The sequence below is a fragment of the Lepisosteus oculatus genome, chromosome 2 (assembly GCF_040954835.1).
Source record: "Lepisosteus oculatus isolate fLepOcu1 chromosome 2, fLepOcu1.hap2, whole genome shotgun sequence".
In the NCBI taxonomy this organism is placed as follows: domain Eukaryota; kingdom Metazoa; phylum Chordata; class Actinopteri; order Semionotiformes; family Lepisosteidae; genus Lepisosteus; species Lepisosteus oculatus.
Window position 1 is genome coordinate 60,269,923 of NC_090697.1, and position 16,132 is coordinate 60,286,054.

The 16,132-nt window shown below is 36.7% G+C and overlaps 1 protein-coding gene across 3 annotated transcripts in view; it reads left to right on the plus strand.

Moving 5' to 3' along the window:
- The first annotated feature begins 372 nt into the window (after positions 1-372).
- The window catches only part of LOC102685707 (kinesin-like protein KIF13B), a 77,264-nt gene continuing 61,504 nt past the window's right edge, over positions 373-16,132 (plus strand). For all 3 annotated transcript variants that reach the window (XM_069179957.1, XM_069179960.1, XM_069179959.1), the window contains exons 1-2: positions 373-1,464; positions 12,894-12,987. In XM_069179957.1, the coding sequence (XP_069036058.1) occupies positions 1,395-1,464; positions 12,894-12,987 (164 nt within the window). In that variant the 5' untranslated portion in view covers positions 373-1,394. The remainder of the gene's footprint in view (positions 1,465-12,893; positions 12,988-16,132) is intronic.

Here is a 16,132-nt window from a genome sequence, read left to right on the forward strand (position 1 = left end):
TTTTGCTTCTTAGGGACTGTTAGTGTAATTACTATTTAGTTAAGCTGTTTTGTGTCTTCTGTCTCTTCCTCCTTTAGTTTGATGTCTTTTTGTGAAGGAAGATTTGGGAGATCTGAGAAGGGAAATTCTGTATTTTTTATTTTCATTTTTTTTCATTTCATTAATCTCATATAACACACTGTACCAACAATTTACATGTTCACTAATAACATGTAATGTAATTTTTGCAACTTATACAGAATGTATTTTAGTTAGTTAACAATAAACAAATTTCTTAAAAATTATCTTATCCTCACCAACATGGCGTTGCGTGGTTGTCATATTACTTCCCTTATTTGACCTTATCTGTCGGAAGAGGTGGGTGGGGTTACTGTAGGTTAAACATGGCTGCTGTGATTGCAAGGGATAGATTCAGGAAATGAAACAGGTGGAATTCTTCATCCTGTCGTGGAGCTGTTTTGGTTGAAAGGCAATCTTTAAATTTAAAAGAATTGTAAATAGACTTTTAAACTCAGGAAGAACCACAGGGCCTTATTTATCCGGAAGCTAACGGTAGTTTTTCAGTACGAGAAACGTAATTTTTACTAGCTACAAATGGAAAAGAAAATGCATAGTTTATTTTAAAAGGCACTTTTTGAGAAGTGGACAAAAGCTGGAAGTTATGTCACAAAGCTGTGGGAGTAGATAGTGATTTTTAAAATATATTTAAACTTAAAACGTTTTGTTCGTTTTATAGTAGAACTGTTGCTGTTGATGTTTCTCCGTGCAGAAAGGAGTATCTGGTTTGTCTTCACAGTAATGTAATTGAAGACCTCTACAGTTCATAAAATATTTATAAACCTTTAGAAAATGGCGTTTTTCAAATGAGATGATTGACTTTAAGGGTTGTGAATAGTTTTAAGGTGAAAGGTGACACGCATCAGTGGATTTTCTTGTTTCACAGCTTAAGCAAATGCACCCTTCTACCATAGGAATCTTTGAATATCATATTTTAGTCAATTATTCTTACACGTAGTACGTGAGAACTTTCGTCTTGGCGTTTCATAATAAAGCTATTTAGAAAATAAAACTCGACAACAAAGAAAACATTAAAGATAAACCAGCGTCATCAACAAAATCAGTTTGTTGTGCATCGGAAAGGAACTTGGATCAAAATTAAATATTCCGGTTCGCTAATTTTTGCTTGACTGGAAGTGGACGGAGCTCTGAGTTAATTACGTACATGCGAGTTTTTCCTGTCTGGAAGGGAATTCGTACAGAACTCGGTTTCGTCAGAAAGCACTGGCTTACTAGACTTTGACGTCTAAATGCATCTGACTTCACTAAGAGATTGACAGGGATATATTTCCAAAACAAGTGACCTCGACGTGGACAGGACCGTCCGCTAGTGAAACATGGGCGAAACAAACGTCAACGACTCCAATGTGAAGGTTGCAGTCCGGGTTCGGCCAATGAACCGGAGAGGTAAGCATGACCTTAGTTGTGAAACAGGTTACTGTTGCTCCTCTTGCTGGGTGTCAGCCTAGAACAGTCATGAATTTGAACAAAAAGGGTTATTTTTCAGTATAGTGACATTAACTTACTGGGAACAGAAAGAACAGTGGTCATGTTTTGAAAAGTTTATAATACATTATAGTTTGAAGGACTTAATGTAATGCTAATTGTGTATTGTATTTCATGCAAATTTTTTATTTTAGTTTTTAATTTAAGTTTTGGTTTCAGTTGATGATGGGGTGGTAGAAAAGGTATTGGTTTCTCAGTGCTCTTTGGGTAATGAGTGATTGTTGTTTTTATGTAGAGACTGTAAACAAATCCCCATTTGACTTTGCACAAATTAGCTAAATATAATCTGCTAGTGTTAAAAATACTCTAAAATATCAGCAACATTTGTGCCCTATGTTAAATTCAGTAATCACCTTTTGCCAACATGACCTGTTTAATTTCCAGTTATTTCTGGAGATAACCATGAATTTGTGTGTGTTCATTTGCTAACAGCAATGTGTTCCTTGCAAGAACCCTCTGTGGACAAAATGATATATTTAAGGATTCACCCTTTAAATAGCGACTCTTGGACTAGTTTAATCGGTTTCACTTAATTGTTTAATTGGTATTGGCAATACAGACAGTTTTCTCAGAATGTCACCAGCACTTGGCAAAATAAAAAAGTTTTCTGTGTGCACACATCATTACCTGTGGGTCTGTACAGGTAATGGACAAAAAAACAGTCACACCTGGGTAAATGAGGAACACCCAAGTATATCAAAAGCAAGGGCTTCTACACAGGTATTGCTTATGTGTTAGACTAATTATACTATTGTAGTAACATCCCAGTGTGCTTAAGGTTGTATATAAAAATGCTGGAAAAATCTGGTTGCCAATAGGTTTTTATTATGGCCTCAAGGGTAGACTTCGGTGAGTTTGAAAGCCAAGTGATTGTTGGAATATTTGTCAGGTGCTTCAGTGACAAGAGAGCTGAATATGATGATGGTTCATGAGCAGCAGTGTCTAAGGCGATGTCTTTTCCTCTGAGTTCCATGCTGACATCATTAGGAAAGGGCAAAATGGCGTACTCCAGGACTGTGATATTCCTGCATTCATTTGATGTGCAAAGCAGAAAGCACTTCTAGATCAGTTGTCTTCAAATTTCAACCTGGTCCAGTAGCAGATAGTTTATTCAAAAAAGCTCTGCTGAGAACTCCACAGAGACGGATACCACAGTTGTGTTGTAGTGCACAAATCACTCCTTTAACTTGAACTTTATTGCCATATGTAACCGGTACATGTATTGGTACAATGGAATTCTTGCTTACAGAAAGACTCTTGATTGTAAAATAAACCACAAAGGGCAGACAGTTCATTTAGACCATTTACAAGCAAGCTCTAGATAATATACAAGAAAACAGTTCAAATGTAAACAATGCAGGCATGTAAACCATGACCATGATCCTTATACATGTCATAGTACACTTGTGAATCCAGTGGTGCAGAGACCACAGGCAATGGACTACAAAGTATTGGAGAAATGAGATCTGGTCAAATGAATAATCCTTCACTATGTTCTTGACAGAGGAAAGCAGATGTGGTGCCAAACTAAAGAATTTACAGCTCTGCTTGATTCCAACAGTTAATAATTCTGGTAGTTCTGTAATGCTGTGGGGCCCTTGTTCCAGCCACCATTTGAGTGCTCTCATTCTCTTGCAAGGCAAGGTCAATGCTGAGCACTATGCAGTGTAACTGAGTGGTCATCTTCACTGAGTGGTCATATTTCTTCCCCACTGAAAGGAATTTCTTCCAGGATAATGCCCCCATCTGCAGAACACATCTCCCAGTGGTTTGATGAGGATAAAACTGATAAAATCTATGTCATGACTTTATTTGTTAGTGGAGCATTTATGGAGTATTCTGGAAGGTTTTCTACTTGCATTACCCAGGTGTAAGTTGATGGCTTTCTGGTGGAAGAATTGTGCTGCATTCTGAGTTCTTCTGAGTCCCAGATGCTGGTAGGGTGTATGCCATAGTGCATACAGGCCATACTGGTGGCACCTGGTGGCCCAAATATCCTTTGAAGTGACTTTAAACTGTTTTTTCTTTTTTTGTCCAGTACCTGCAACTCAATCACTGGGCAGAGATGCACCTGAAGCACACTGCTAAGCATAAATTACAGAGTACTACACTGCAGAACCGTTAATTATCGCACACACAAGCAAAAGGACTCCCTGACATCTTGCAGAATGTCTCCTGGATGGGACTTTGAAGGAATAGCTGCTGCAAAGCAGCAGCTGAACCTAGTACACCTTGTCAAAGTTGTTTTGCCACAAAGCAAATCTTGCTCATCATTTCGTGAAACTAGAAATGGAAAATTTCAAGATAAAAGATGTTGCAAGAAAGAATAAATATATTCTTTTCACCACTGAAAAAAAAATTACTGATAATTAGTTGCAGAGTAGGGTGGTACATTAATTGGCTTCTAGGAAACTTGGCCCTGGTATGTGTGCCTGTATTTATGTCTGCCAGCCCTGTGATAGACTGGCATCCCACCCAGGGGGTACCCTGCCTTGCTCCTGTTGCTTGCCTAGATAGGCTTTGGCTTGAAATGACTAACTCTGAAGTAAACTGAGGTTATCCAGAAGGAAACAAAATATTCAGAGCCATCCAGCAGTGGTTTTCTGTAAGTTCTGGTTTCAGCTGAGCTCGGTAATTTAATTGAGTTAAAATTTGATTTGATTTATTTTTGCTGTGTCAGATTATTTCAGCAGCTGTGTCTATTTAACCAGCAGAGTAAAGCGTTTTCTTGCAGTGAGCCCCGAATATCCTGTCTCTGAGATGTTCTGGGCATGAATCTCCTTTATTAATGATTGTTGATGTTTTGGTTGTGGCTGTTTAAACCTTGCAGACCTAGTTTCAGTTAATGAGGATGCCTGTCTCTGAACATAGTCATATGGGGCTCCTGATGGTCTAGGGTTCTTAGAGTGTAGACATGTTGTATTACAAGAGAGCAATGTGCTATCCGGCTCTTTGCAGAGGTGGAGTGGTGGACGCTTGCCAAGGGTGTGTGTATTTACTTTTGACATGTTGGTTTTGTTTGTTTGAATGCTGTCTCTGCATATCCTATTGGATAATAGTTCAAGTATTTTACCGGGGAATGTTAGTCTCAACATGAAGCTTAGTTTACACCTGGTTAATGTGATCTGACCTGATTTGCAAAATTCACTAAGTTACTGTAACTATGCTAGAATCCAATCTACAGTGTGCATGTAAATTAGGAAGAGCAGTGATCCTAGTACAGATTCCTGTGACATTACTTTCCAGCTGTTATTCTCCCTTATCCGTACTCTGTTTTGTATTAACCAATCCCCAGTGTAAAGATGCATTATCTTAAATATTTACCACCTGCAAGGACCTTTATCAAAAACTATTGCCTGTTTAGAGAACTGACAAGTAAAAAAGATCAGCTTTTTCATACTGCATTTTAATTGTCACCTGTAAACCTGTTGTTATACGGGTGGTGACAAATTATTTCTAATTAGTTCCATGTCTTTACACATACTTAAAGTCTTACCTCTTAAATGGTTCAGTTTTCTTGTCCTTGTCATGTATGATTCCAACATATTTGCAATAACATGTCCTGATGAGTGAGCAGTGGAAGGGTTTTAATTGTATGTTTTTGTCTATTTTAACTTAATACAATTGAGATTTATCCATGGTATTTTAGTTCCTGTCACACTTTCATGCATTACTATACATATATTTAATTAAAATATCATAAATTATTTTTGATAATTTAATCAGGTTTATTCATTCCTTAGTAAGCAACTGAGTGTAATAGTTATTAGTCTTTTCCATTTTCTGGATGTTTTCTATTTTTATCTGTGAGAATACCTTGTTTCATCCTCTTTTGTTCCTTTGCTGTTGTAAAACTGGAAAAAAAACATTTCGCCTCTGTTGCGGTGTTTTAATCTCTCAAGACATCCTCTTTTTAAGATGGCAAAAAAAAATCGGCTCTTTTTTTGGGAGATGAGAGAGTGCAGCCGTTTTTCTGCAAGTTGCTTGAACACAAATGGCCTGACACTTATGAAGCTCATCAACTCTGATAGTGATACCTGGATTAGTTATTAACTTGGTTATTAATGATCAACAGACTCTCTCACTTTTCCACAAAGGGACTACAGTACTAAAATGCCAGCACTACAACTTCAGATTCCCACTTTTTTAGAAAATAGTGAATCACTATCTTTATTACAACAACTACCAAAAATGTACCAAAACGAGGTACATTCATTTGTCTTACTGCTACATTATTAGCATTTCTACAGATTCTTAAAAGCGGTCAGCCTGTTAACCTTATCAGCTGTTTCTGTGACATGTAGGTTCTGAATTGGATACTAATAATGTTTTAAGTTCATGCTGTAAATTATCAATTTAATAAGTAATGAGCTTCCTGAAACACAATTCTGCAATGGGGTGAGTCAAAAAGATTAAGATGTGTTATAGTATCTTAGCATTTTTATTGCTATATACAGTAGCATATTTATATAAAATCAGAAATAACTTATTGAATGAGCCAGGACTTTTTGATAGTATAGCCAGTTAGAATTTTGAATATTTGTTCTGATAGATGTGGAAAAGAATAGTGACATGATCAATAAGGCTTAGGTGCAATAGGTGCTAAGAGGTTAAAAGATAGTCTGTTTTACTGTGTTCATAAAAGAGAAATGCGAAAACCGTAACATTGAAATTTGCAATTTCAAGCATGATGTAGTTAGCGTCCTTAACTCCTGGTGCAGTTTAAAGACGGTGAAGCAGATCTCACAGCAATCAAATAGCAGGGTGATTTCACCATCGTTATTCTTTGCTGTTTTACCTGTAAATGTAGACGGCATGCTATACAGTCTCACAACTTAGAAAATTTGGCTTTAGTTTGGAAGTAAAAGTCTCCCCAGTCAGTAGCTTTGATCAGCTGTCCAGTCATTCTCCTAGTAAGGAGCTGATCCGTGTTTCAGTTAGAGGAGAGTTTATGTAATATGTTGGTTGTCTTAATATAAATGTTTTTGGTAAAGCTGATTGCACTAAACTATTGCAAATAAAATGAATGATGTAAAAACATTTGAGTAACATTCATTGGTGGCACAGCGGAGCAGTGGTAGTTTTGCTACCTTGTAGTGTTGCGGCCCTGGGTTCCAGGAATCTGCAAGGAGTTGGCTAGGTAAATTGGCTTCTGGGAAAATTGGCCATAGTATGAGCGTGTGCATTTCTGTGTCTGTGTGTGCCCTGCCGTGGGTTGCTTCCCATCTAGGGTGTATTTTAACTTGTGCCCATTGCTTGCCATGATAGGGATGTATTTTATTCTTCATTAGGCCAATTTCATGAGTCATGGTATACTAATCAATTAAGCAGCAGGTTTCAGCTTAATAGAATGTGTACTTTTTGAATTATTTATTTTTATAGAGCAGGTTAGCAAAGTATCTTCTTTACAAAGTTTTTAAAATTGAGTTAAGTTAAAAGGGTGATCCCAAAGAATGTGTTTGTAATGTTTTGAGTGAAAAGATTCATTTGCCTTTAAAACAATAAATAGTTTTAATCATGTTCTAGGTTCTCAAATTAAATTCTTTGTGTATATTCTGGTTTATTTCTGTTATTTATCTGGACTTATTTAATTGGATACTTTTAATAATTCTGACTAGTCCATAGAGAGCTTTCATGGTAACTATCTTTAATAAACTGAATGGTTTGATCTAGAAATCCTTAAGAAAAATCCTTTTTATAAGAACATAGTTGGAACAGAAACCAGGTGTCACTGTGACCTTGAGAGAAGCTGAAATTAAGACCCTTGTTCCAAACCATAAGCCCTTCAAAAAGTTGTGAGACTATAACATTTTTTGCCTTAAAGTGTTTGGTTGATTTGTGTTAGTTTTCTTCTAAAACTGCAGCCAGCTTCCATTTTTTAATGTCTCCTTTCTGTAGCTCCTAGAAATTATCCATCATAAGCAAAAATGACAGAGTTGGTTACTGTGATAGTCATGGTTTTATGAAAGAGATATGACCAGTTTATGTTAAGTCCATTGGCATTGAATTTGGCTGGATTAGGTTTTATAAATATGGATTTTTGCTACACTTTTATTTGCTCCTTTCATTGTCTCAAGTTCCATGAGTTTTAAAAAGCTAGTTTTTCCCATTCCTTCAGCAATGTGTACATCTCCCCAGTCCCTGCCCGCCGACACGCACATGACTGAGTGCTAATCCTTATTGCAACAGAAATAAAAAAAAAAAGGTTTGGAACACCTTTTTTTATGAGAATGTTAAATTTCAGTAGACTTTGGCAAGAAGATCTAAACAGGCTGCCAGAAATGCTCTCTGTGTAAACCCTCAAGTATTAGAAGTTGAACAGATTTCCCCTTGTTTCCAAATAATTACAATTTTTCCTTTAATTAGTAAATATTTGTAACTGGAATTTTAACAATACTTGTTAGAAAGGCATCATTCAGTATTTTTTTGTGATAAACATTTTTATGTATTAGTAAAAAAATGTGGACTGATTCGTTCAGTATTTTTGTAACTCTAGTTTATTTGGATATTTTGCAAGTTTTTGTCTAGGCTTCTGTTGCTGTGCTACACTTCTCTATCTTACCTCTGGCTGCAGTCTGGAATGGACCTATTATTTTTTTCTCCCTGGTGCTGACAAATGAATTAGTGATGATCAATGCCATCAAAATTATTTTGAGCTTATCTCCTGTACTACATTTTAAAATCAGAGATGACACGGAGTTACTTGATAACAGTACCTATCCAATTGAAACTGTATACTATATATGTAAGATAAGATCACTTTATTAGTGATCAGTTATTCACTTTAAATATACATTTTCTTGCATTAGGAATTTGTCTTTTCGCATAACCCAGCTTGCTCTCCATGAGACACACAGACAGGGAGAGAAGCTTGGGGTAGAGTGCCGGGTGAGCCATTGCACAGTGCTCCTGGAGCATTTGGGGTTAAGGGTCTTGCTCAGGGGCCCAATGGAGTAGGATTACTCGCCGGCTATGGGATTTGAACCAGCAACTTTCCAGCCACAGCCACAGATCATTAGCCACAGAGCCACCGCTCTGCCACTAAATATGTAGTTTCATATTCTAGTAATGCCCTTGTATGCTGTACTGCATTGTCTTCAAACTGTATGCTTTTTCTCTAACCTATAGCCCCGCAACTAATTAGACACTATAAGAGAATCTAGTGTTCTTGATTGGCACCTTAGAGATACAGTATAGGGAATTTCATCGGGTCTTTGTTTTATCTACCTTTTCAAAGAGTGAGTAAAATTCCTTTGGCATTTAGAAAAGTAATATGGAAATATAATAGTTCTATTCAGTGTTCCAGGTCTTCAGTTTTTATGTTTTGTCATGTGGTATCCCTCTAAACTTTGGCTGAATATTCCCACTTAACAATCTTAAAATCTGCTAATTATGAAACATGATAAGCTTCTTTTCACTTAACAATTGTTTTAGTCTACTTCAAATATAGTCCCAGAGCCCATTCAACTTGTTTTTAATTTCTCTGCAGTTTGTGCATTTAATTTCACTAGTTGTTTACATTTTCTGACTATTCTTTTATTCTTTTAAAGACTATTCCTTTCTGCATAAAGGATTTGTAAGGTCTGCATAAACACAACTGCAGTATTTAAAATATAGTTATCATGATTAAAACATCATCCTATCTTTAGAGATATCCTTATCTTTATAGAGTCTTCATTTCTGCCATACATATTAAACCCAGCTGTAGTGAGAGTGGCCTAGGATGGTCATTTATTTTATATTGTGTAAATTACTAAAAGGATTTGTAAAAATTAAATAATATAGTAAATCCTAGCAGCTCATGTTTACTGGCTTTTAGGCACCAGTCAAAGACTGTATTCTCTCCATTTACTTAATTTGCAAGCAGCTGGAAGATAGTACCACCATGCCTGTCTGCACAAAGTAAATCAAGTTTTTAAAAACTAAAAGAGGGCATTCAGCTTCTTCCACAGGCGTCTTACAATCTGGACACAGAAGAGTGTTGCCTTTTGATGGCAATACCCCAGATGAAAGCAGTTATAGAAAATAAGTCCACAGCGATATGATAAATTTAATGTTTTACAAGTCTTGTCTAAACAAAAGGCTGGTGCTTTATAGTTCAAGCTTATTACATTTACATATGTAGACAAGGATCTCAAATATTGTATAATGCTATTCTGCTTCATCTGTACCAGTCGCTGAAGTGTAAAACAAATTAGATCAAACTTTCCCCTTTTTCAATTTGAAGGCATACTAGTTAGAGTCCCCACTTCATGTTTTGTGTGGCTGAGGTTCAAATCCTGACATAAGTCAAAGGTTTCAAATAGCAAAAAGGCTCTATCATTGCCACATACTCGCCCTTTGGGCTAGGAGTATTGATTTCCTGTAGTCCAGATGGTAGTTTGTCAGATTTTCTTATCCATTTGATGAGAGACCTACAGTAGCCTATGTTTATTGTGTTTCCTAAATCCTCACAGTTGTGAACCTAGCTGTTGTCTTATTGCCTTTGCATATTCAATAATGTTGAAGCTGTCCTTAACATAAGTGTTTTTTGTTCTCTTTAATGACCAATGTGTGAAAAATGCTCACCTGTGCCTTTTATTGGTTCTGAATTTGTGATGATGACTCAAAGAAGCTGCATATTTAAAAACAATTAAAGACTTTGCTGTTCATAGTTTTCTATAAGACTTGTTTCTTGCCTTAAAACTCTTTAACAAGCTTCTTGTATGTGTGCTCCGACATGCAGTACTGTTTTTGTACATGATTTGAGATCTCTGCTGTTCTAAATTCCTGTTAGGAATTACAATATTATGCTTTACTGCTGACCTGTTACCTACATTCTAAATGAAAAGAGGTTTTGTATAAAATGTTTTTTGTAGGATGTGAATGGGAAATGTAAAGTAGTGGTTTGGGCATTAGACTTGTAACTGGAAGGTTGTTGGTTTGCGTACTTGCTGTGAATACTGTGATAACCTTGAACACAGATCTCTACCTTAATTGCTGTAGTCTACTCAGCATTTCTATAGGAAACCTTGCAATGGAAAATTAGGAGATAGCATGGTCTTGTATGCCTTTAGGCTTGAATATAGACAACAGTATTTTATAATGTAGGAGCTGATTACCATGTTTGAAACTCTTGTTGTAAATTTGCAAAGTATTATTTATTTATAATAACATATGCTCGTATCTTTATGTAAGGGAGTAACATAGTAATGTCTAGTTAATACACATTATGAAGTTGAGATTGTGAAATTAACCTTTCTTGCTCTTATTTCCTATTCCTTCCATGACCTACTCTGTAACATTGTTACATTAATATTGTAATGTTCTGTACTGAGTGATCTTTGATGTTTATAGTATTTTCTAGAATAAAGAGTGCCTTTTTGCTTTCTGTACCCAAGAATTCAAATTGTACAGTAAATGTATTGGCTGCAAATAAACTCTTTGAATTAGTACAGTTGCTTCTTTTCTTTTTTGTGCTAAAGAACTGTGATTAAAATGAATTAATGTAGTTTTACCCTGATAAACGTGCCCTGCAGATTCTTGTAATTCTAGAGAAAGGCTTAAATATGTGGTTTTGTATCTGAAAACAAGGTTTAGGGTGATGCATCTGGTTTTACACAAACCTTACTTTACCTTCTGTAAACATAGATATGGGTGTTAGGTGTTGCGAGAAAAATAGTCCCGTTGGTGAGTTGTAAACACAGATCCACCAGGAGAAATCTTGGACAAAATTAATCCAAATGATGTGATGAAATGATTAATGTAGTAGACATGCTCAGCTGCGAGGAGGGTAGCAGTTGTCTGGGGCTCAGGAGTGACTCGGTCAGTAAGGCATTTGTTCAGAACACAGACTACGGTCCAGACTCATGTGTATGAATCCTTGTCATGTTGCTAGCAGCTGAATGTCACATGGGTTCTCCAAGCGCTGGCACACAGCTGGTGTATAGTGGCTGTTAGTTGGACAGGACTGTCTTGCTTTTTAGCAGCACAATGGCGTTTGTAACTTACTGCAAATGGCAAAAAATAATTTGGTGTTCAGAAAAAAAAAGAATTTTAAAGCTAAAGAAAACGATAGACCATTCGACTTTTAAAAATTAGTTTTTTTCTGCTAGCTGGCAATGATGCCTTTAATGAGATCATTTCTATATTGCCAAATGTTAAACCATACTATTGTTCCAAGGTACATGTGAGTGAAAATGCAGTATTTGTACATAGTTAAGCGTCCTGACCACTGAACCAGCACAACTGTGTTTTCTTGAAAAGTAGTGTTTTGGGGTTCTGTTAGTGTGTGCAGGTTAAGTGATGTTGGTATTGAAAGCTCACATTTTCACAGATCGCCGTACCTCTTCTGTGGTAATGTAATAATAACAATAAAAAACTATTTTATATAGCTCCTTTAAAGGTGGCTTCTCAAAGTGCTTTGCAGAATGACAACAACAATAAATAAAAATAATACACAAGATAAAACATAATTACAATATACAGAGGAGACCGTGGTTGGTGGTACTAAGAAAAATAGAAGCAGAGTGGTAAAAAATTGAGCCAGTTAAGTAAAGGCTCTTCTAAAGAGAGCCTGGATTTGAGTTTGAGTTTAGAGAAGGTGACACTCTGATATCCTTGAGCAGAGAGTTCCAGAGCTTGGGGGCATAACAGGAGAAGGTCCTGTCACCCATACAATGTAGAGGAGCTTGAGGAACAGTTAAGAGACCAGAATTAGAAGAGCGAAGGTTGCGAGGTAGGGAGTAGGGCGATAATAGTTCAGACAGGTACTGAGGTGCCAAGCTATGCAGAGCCTTATAGTTGCGCATGAGGATTTTAAAGTTCACATGGAATTTGACAGGAAGCCAGTGCAAAGACTCCAGGAGAGGAGTAATGTGATCACTTGCACTAGACATGATCAGGATTCTGGCTGCCAAATTTTGGACATACTGCAGTTTGTTCAAAGTAGATTTAGATACCCCAGCGAGTAGAGCATTACAGTAGTCAATTTGAGAGAACACAAATGTGTTGATCAGGTTTTCAGCCACAGTTAGTGATAACATAGGGAGTAGTCTAGTGATATTTCTGAGGTGAAAAAAAGATGTTTTGACAATATGCTGCACATGTGGGTCGAATGTTAAGCCAGAATCGAATATCACCCCAAGGAGCTGGGTTATGCAAAAAGACTAATTCCTACTGCAAGAAATTGTATAGGGCTAATAAAGTGATGTTATGTTTTTCCAATTTAGACTGAAGCTAAATGTAGAATTTTTCCATTCGGGATGTAGTTTACTCAAGAAACAGCTCAAGACAAAAGCGTTGTGTTGTCTCAATGTAATAGTCAATGTCTTGTATTCTTCCTCATATAGAAAAAGACCTTAAAACAAAATGTGTGGTGGAGATGGAGGGGAACCAAACAATCCTGCATCCTGCCACTGGCAACCTTGGCAAGGGGGATATCAGGTAAGACTCTGCTTGCTCTTTTTGGGGAACAAATCTCACACAATGTCCAGGGAAATTAAAGGCAATATAGGCCTTGGTTCTGATTCTAAAGGAAGAAATGCTCTTAAGATTAATTAGATAAATCCCTTTTTTTCTTGACAGTTTGCTTTGTCAAGATTGCATTATTTAGTAGTTAATAAAATATTTATTTTGGGAAAACTGATTTTTGAAATCATTAATTGGTATTGGCAACACGGCAACTACTAAGATGATGTACTCTTGCGGTAACATACAGTAGCCAACCAGTTTTGGAAAGTGTTCTTCCAAAGTTATGAAGAAATCTGAGATCCACTCTAGTCTAGACTAGTGCCTCCTGGTAGCTGTCTGTTTCACCTGCTGAGGAGAGAGTGAGTGTAAATGGAGTCCTCCTTATAAGCATCCTTTCTTTGCCTGCATCCTAATATGCCTTGCCATGTGTCAGAGCATAATTCTCTTCACTTGACTGCTGCTTTCTTTCAAAAAGTCACCATAGCAACAGCATAAGGTCATTTTCAGGCCAACCTTAACTATTTCCTCAGCTTGACTAAATGAGGATGTAAAAAAGTTTGCTTTACCATCTACTACTGATCATAAACAATTTTGGTGACTTTTATTGGGGGTAAACTATTGGGTATAATACTCTGAATCTACCATCTGTCCTTTCACAATTCTGTTACACAAAGCTAGGTGGGGAAGCATCCCTACATTAAATTTCAGAGTGTAAAAGTCAGTGTCTGGTTGCATAACCCTTTGAGTCAATAATTGTGTGTTAGCAGCCCACTGAGTTCTGCCTTCACTTTTGTCTTCTGCATGTAAAATGCAGTATTTAAATTGGATTTGAATTCAGTCTGTAGAGAGACTACAGCTTTCGCTGTTAGTTTTTGTTTAGAGTTTGTCGTTCTTTTAAAGCAAGCTGTCATTCTCAGCAAAGCTACTACTTTGTCACGCACTACCTAAAGTCTCTTTTTAACTACCCATTTAAAAATGGAGACTTTAATAAGTGATATAAACTAAGTGTGTAAAACACCAAATCTTGGGATAAACTCTTTTAAGTGCCTTTCATCCTTCAAATATGTTACAGGTTCATAAAAGGGTGTATCTTTAGCTACCTGTATGGGCTTGTGTTAGAAGAAGCACCCATGTGATTCATTTTACAAGGGTACAATAAACCTGTTTCATTACCTGAAGGAGTGGACCAATTACATTTCTTTCCTTCTGCAGTTTACAGCACTATGACACAGTAGGGGAGTGGTTGCATGCAGGCTTCGGGTACTAGATGATACAAGCAACATTAATCTGATATAAAGTGACAACAAAGGCATTAGCGTGTGACCTACACTGAGCCTATAGCATCACAGTCATTCAAGCCTTACAAGCTTTGCAAAATTGAACAGGATGAATGTTTTGAGGGTCTGCTGTGTACAGGACTGCTAAAGCAGATATTTTAAACTAAGCGTGACACTAAGGTGTGACAGCTGCCTAGTTTCATGCTTTTCTAAAAATCAAGCAGATTTTTTTAAAAAAACAAACATTATTTAGGTCTTTTGCTCAGTTTGATAATTGCTATTTTATCATTGTCGTGCACTGACCTAAAGGAGCAGAGATGCATGATTTAGGTTATGCTTTCCAGCAGATCAGTTCATTATTGCTGCTGAGGATTCCCAATCATGCTGAATGATGCCGTCTGGATTACATCTGTGATCACCGGCATTTAGGGCTCAGCCTGTATTGTGAGCTGAGATAGAACAGATGTTTTAAGGCTGAAGTGTGAGGATTGACAGTCTGTGTCTCAGAAGTCAGTGTTGCAGTATTTTGGTATTGTAACTGTCATTTACATAGCCTCTTAGAAAGCCAAGTTAAGTCTGAACATAGAGGCATTCTTGTAACCTTGCAAGACGAAAATCTGCCCAGTGCCCATTCGCTTCACAACACAGGGGGCTTATGTATTGAATGGCATGGGTCTATAGGTTGACAGCTACCAAAGAATATATATAAATGAATATGCAACAGGCCAAGTAGGGGAGGAAAAAGACAGAAAAGCATGATACTTATTTTCATAACATAATTTTGTCTTTCATTTTAAACCATCAGATTTCCATTTTTTGTTGAAACCGGTTTTTCATTTCTCTATGAAAACCATAAACAAAAATAAGGTCTATAAATGATACAGATCACTCTTCTTCTGAAGGTTTAATTTAAATACACAGGAATCCTTACAGAAGTAATAGTCTGAAACCATAATTGCACATGTGGAATCTAGTTGTGTACATCAAAGGTTATCATATGCAATATGTTAGGAATACAGTAACACATTTGTTAAATAGTGTAATCTGATGCTTATTTAAAGCAAAATAACTTTTATTTAATACAGATGTGCCTGTTTAGAATTTTGACTGTTATAATGATGCATTTACATGTATTTTACATTCCACTTAAATAAAGCATGAGACAGACATTAGACTGTTTATGTATTACAATTATATAAAAGATAAATGTTGCACTTTTTGAGGTGTTTTGTTAATAACGCAGTATAAAAATCAGATGCATTTCCTATAATAATACAAGGGAATCTGATATTTTAATCTCCCTACTAACAGACACGGCTCTTCAGTACTGGCACATAGCATTTCTGTTCTTTAAGATGAAAGGGCTTCTCTTGCCTATTAAACATTCATGTGCATTATTTATGTTGTTCAGCTTCTACAGTGAAAATGCACTGTTGGCTTCAAAACTAGTCCTTACAAAGTGAGTGCTATATGGCCTTTCTATAGGTTAGACAGGACTGGGTGGTACAAGGTCAAACGTAGGTGCTAAATATTGCTGATCCTTGTCTGAGACCTATTTGAAGTGCAGAAGTGACTTGGGTAATCCGAAGAAATGGTGATAGGAGGTTAAAGATGATTGTTCTTATTAGAATCCTTTAAGGAGCGTGCACATCTTGAAGATGGGTGAAATTGGACAAGCGAGCTCTTCCCTTCCACTGTCCAGGGACAATTTTTCAGTGGAAAAAATCCAACCTTAGGCTTGCAGGATTGTTGAGTTGCTCTCAGCTTGTAGTTCTCTTCTTAGGAATGGGCTAATGTAGATCTGAGTTTCTAAAGGAAAAGTTTAATTTATAAAAGGTGAT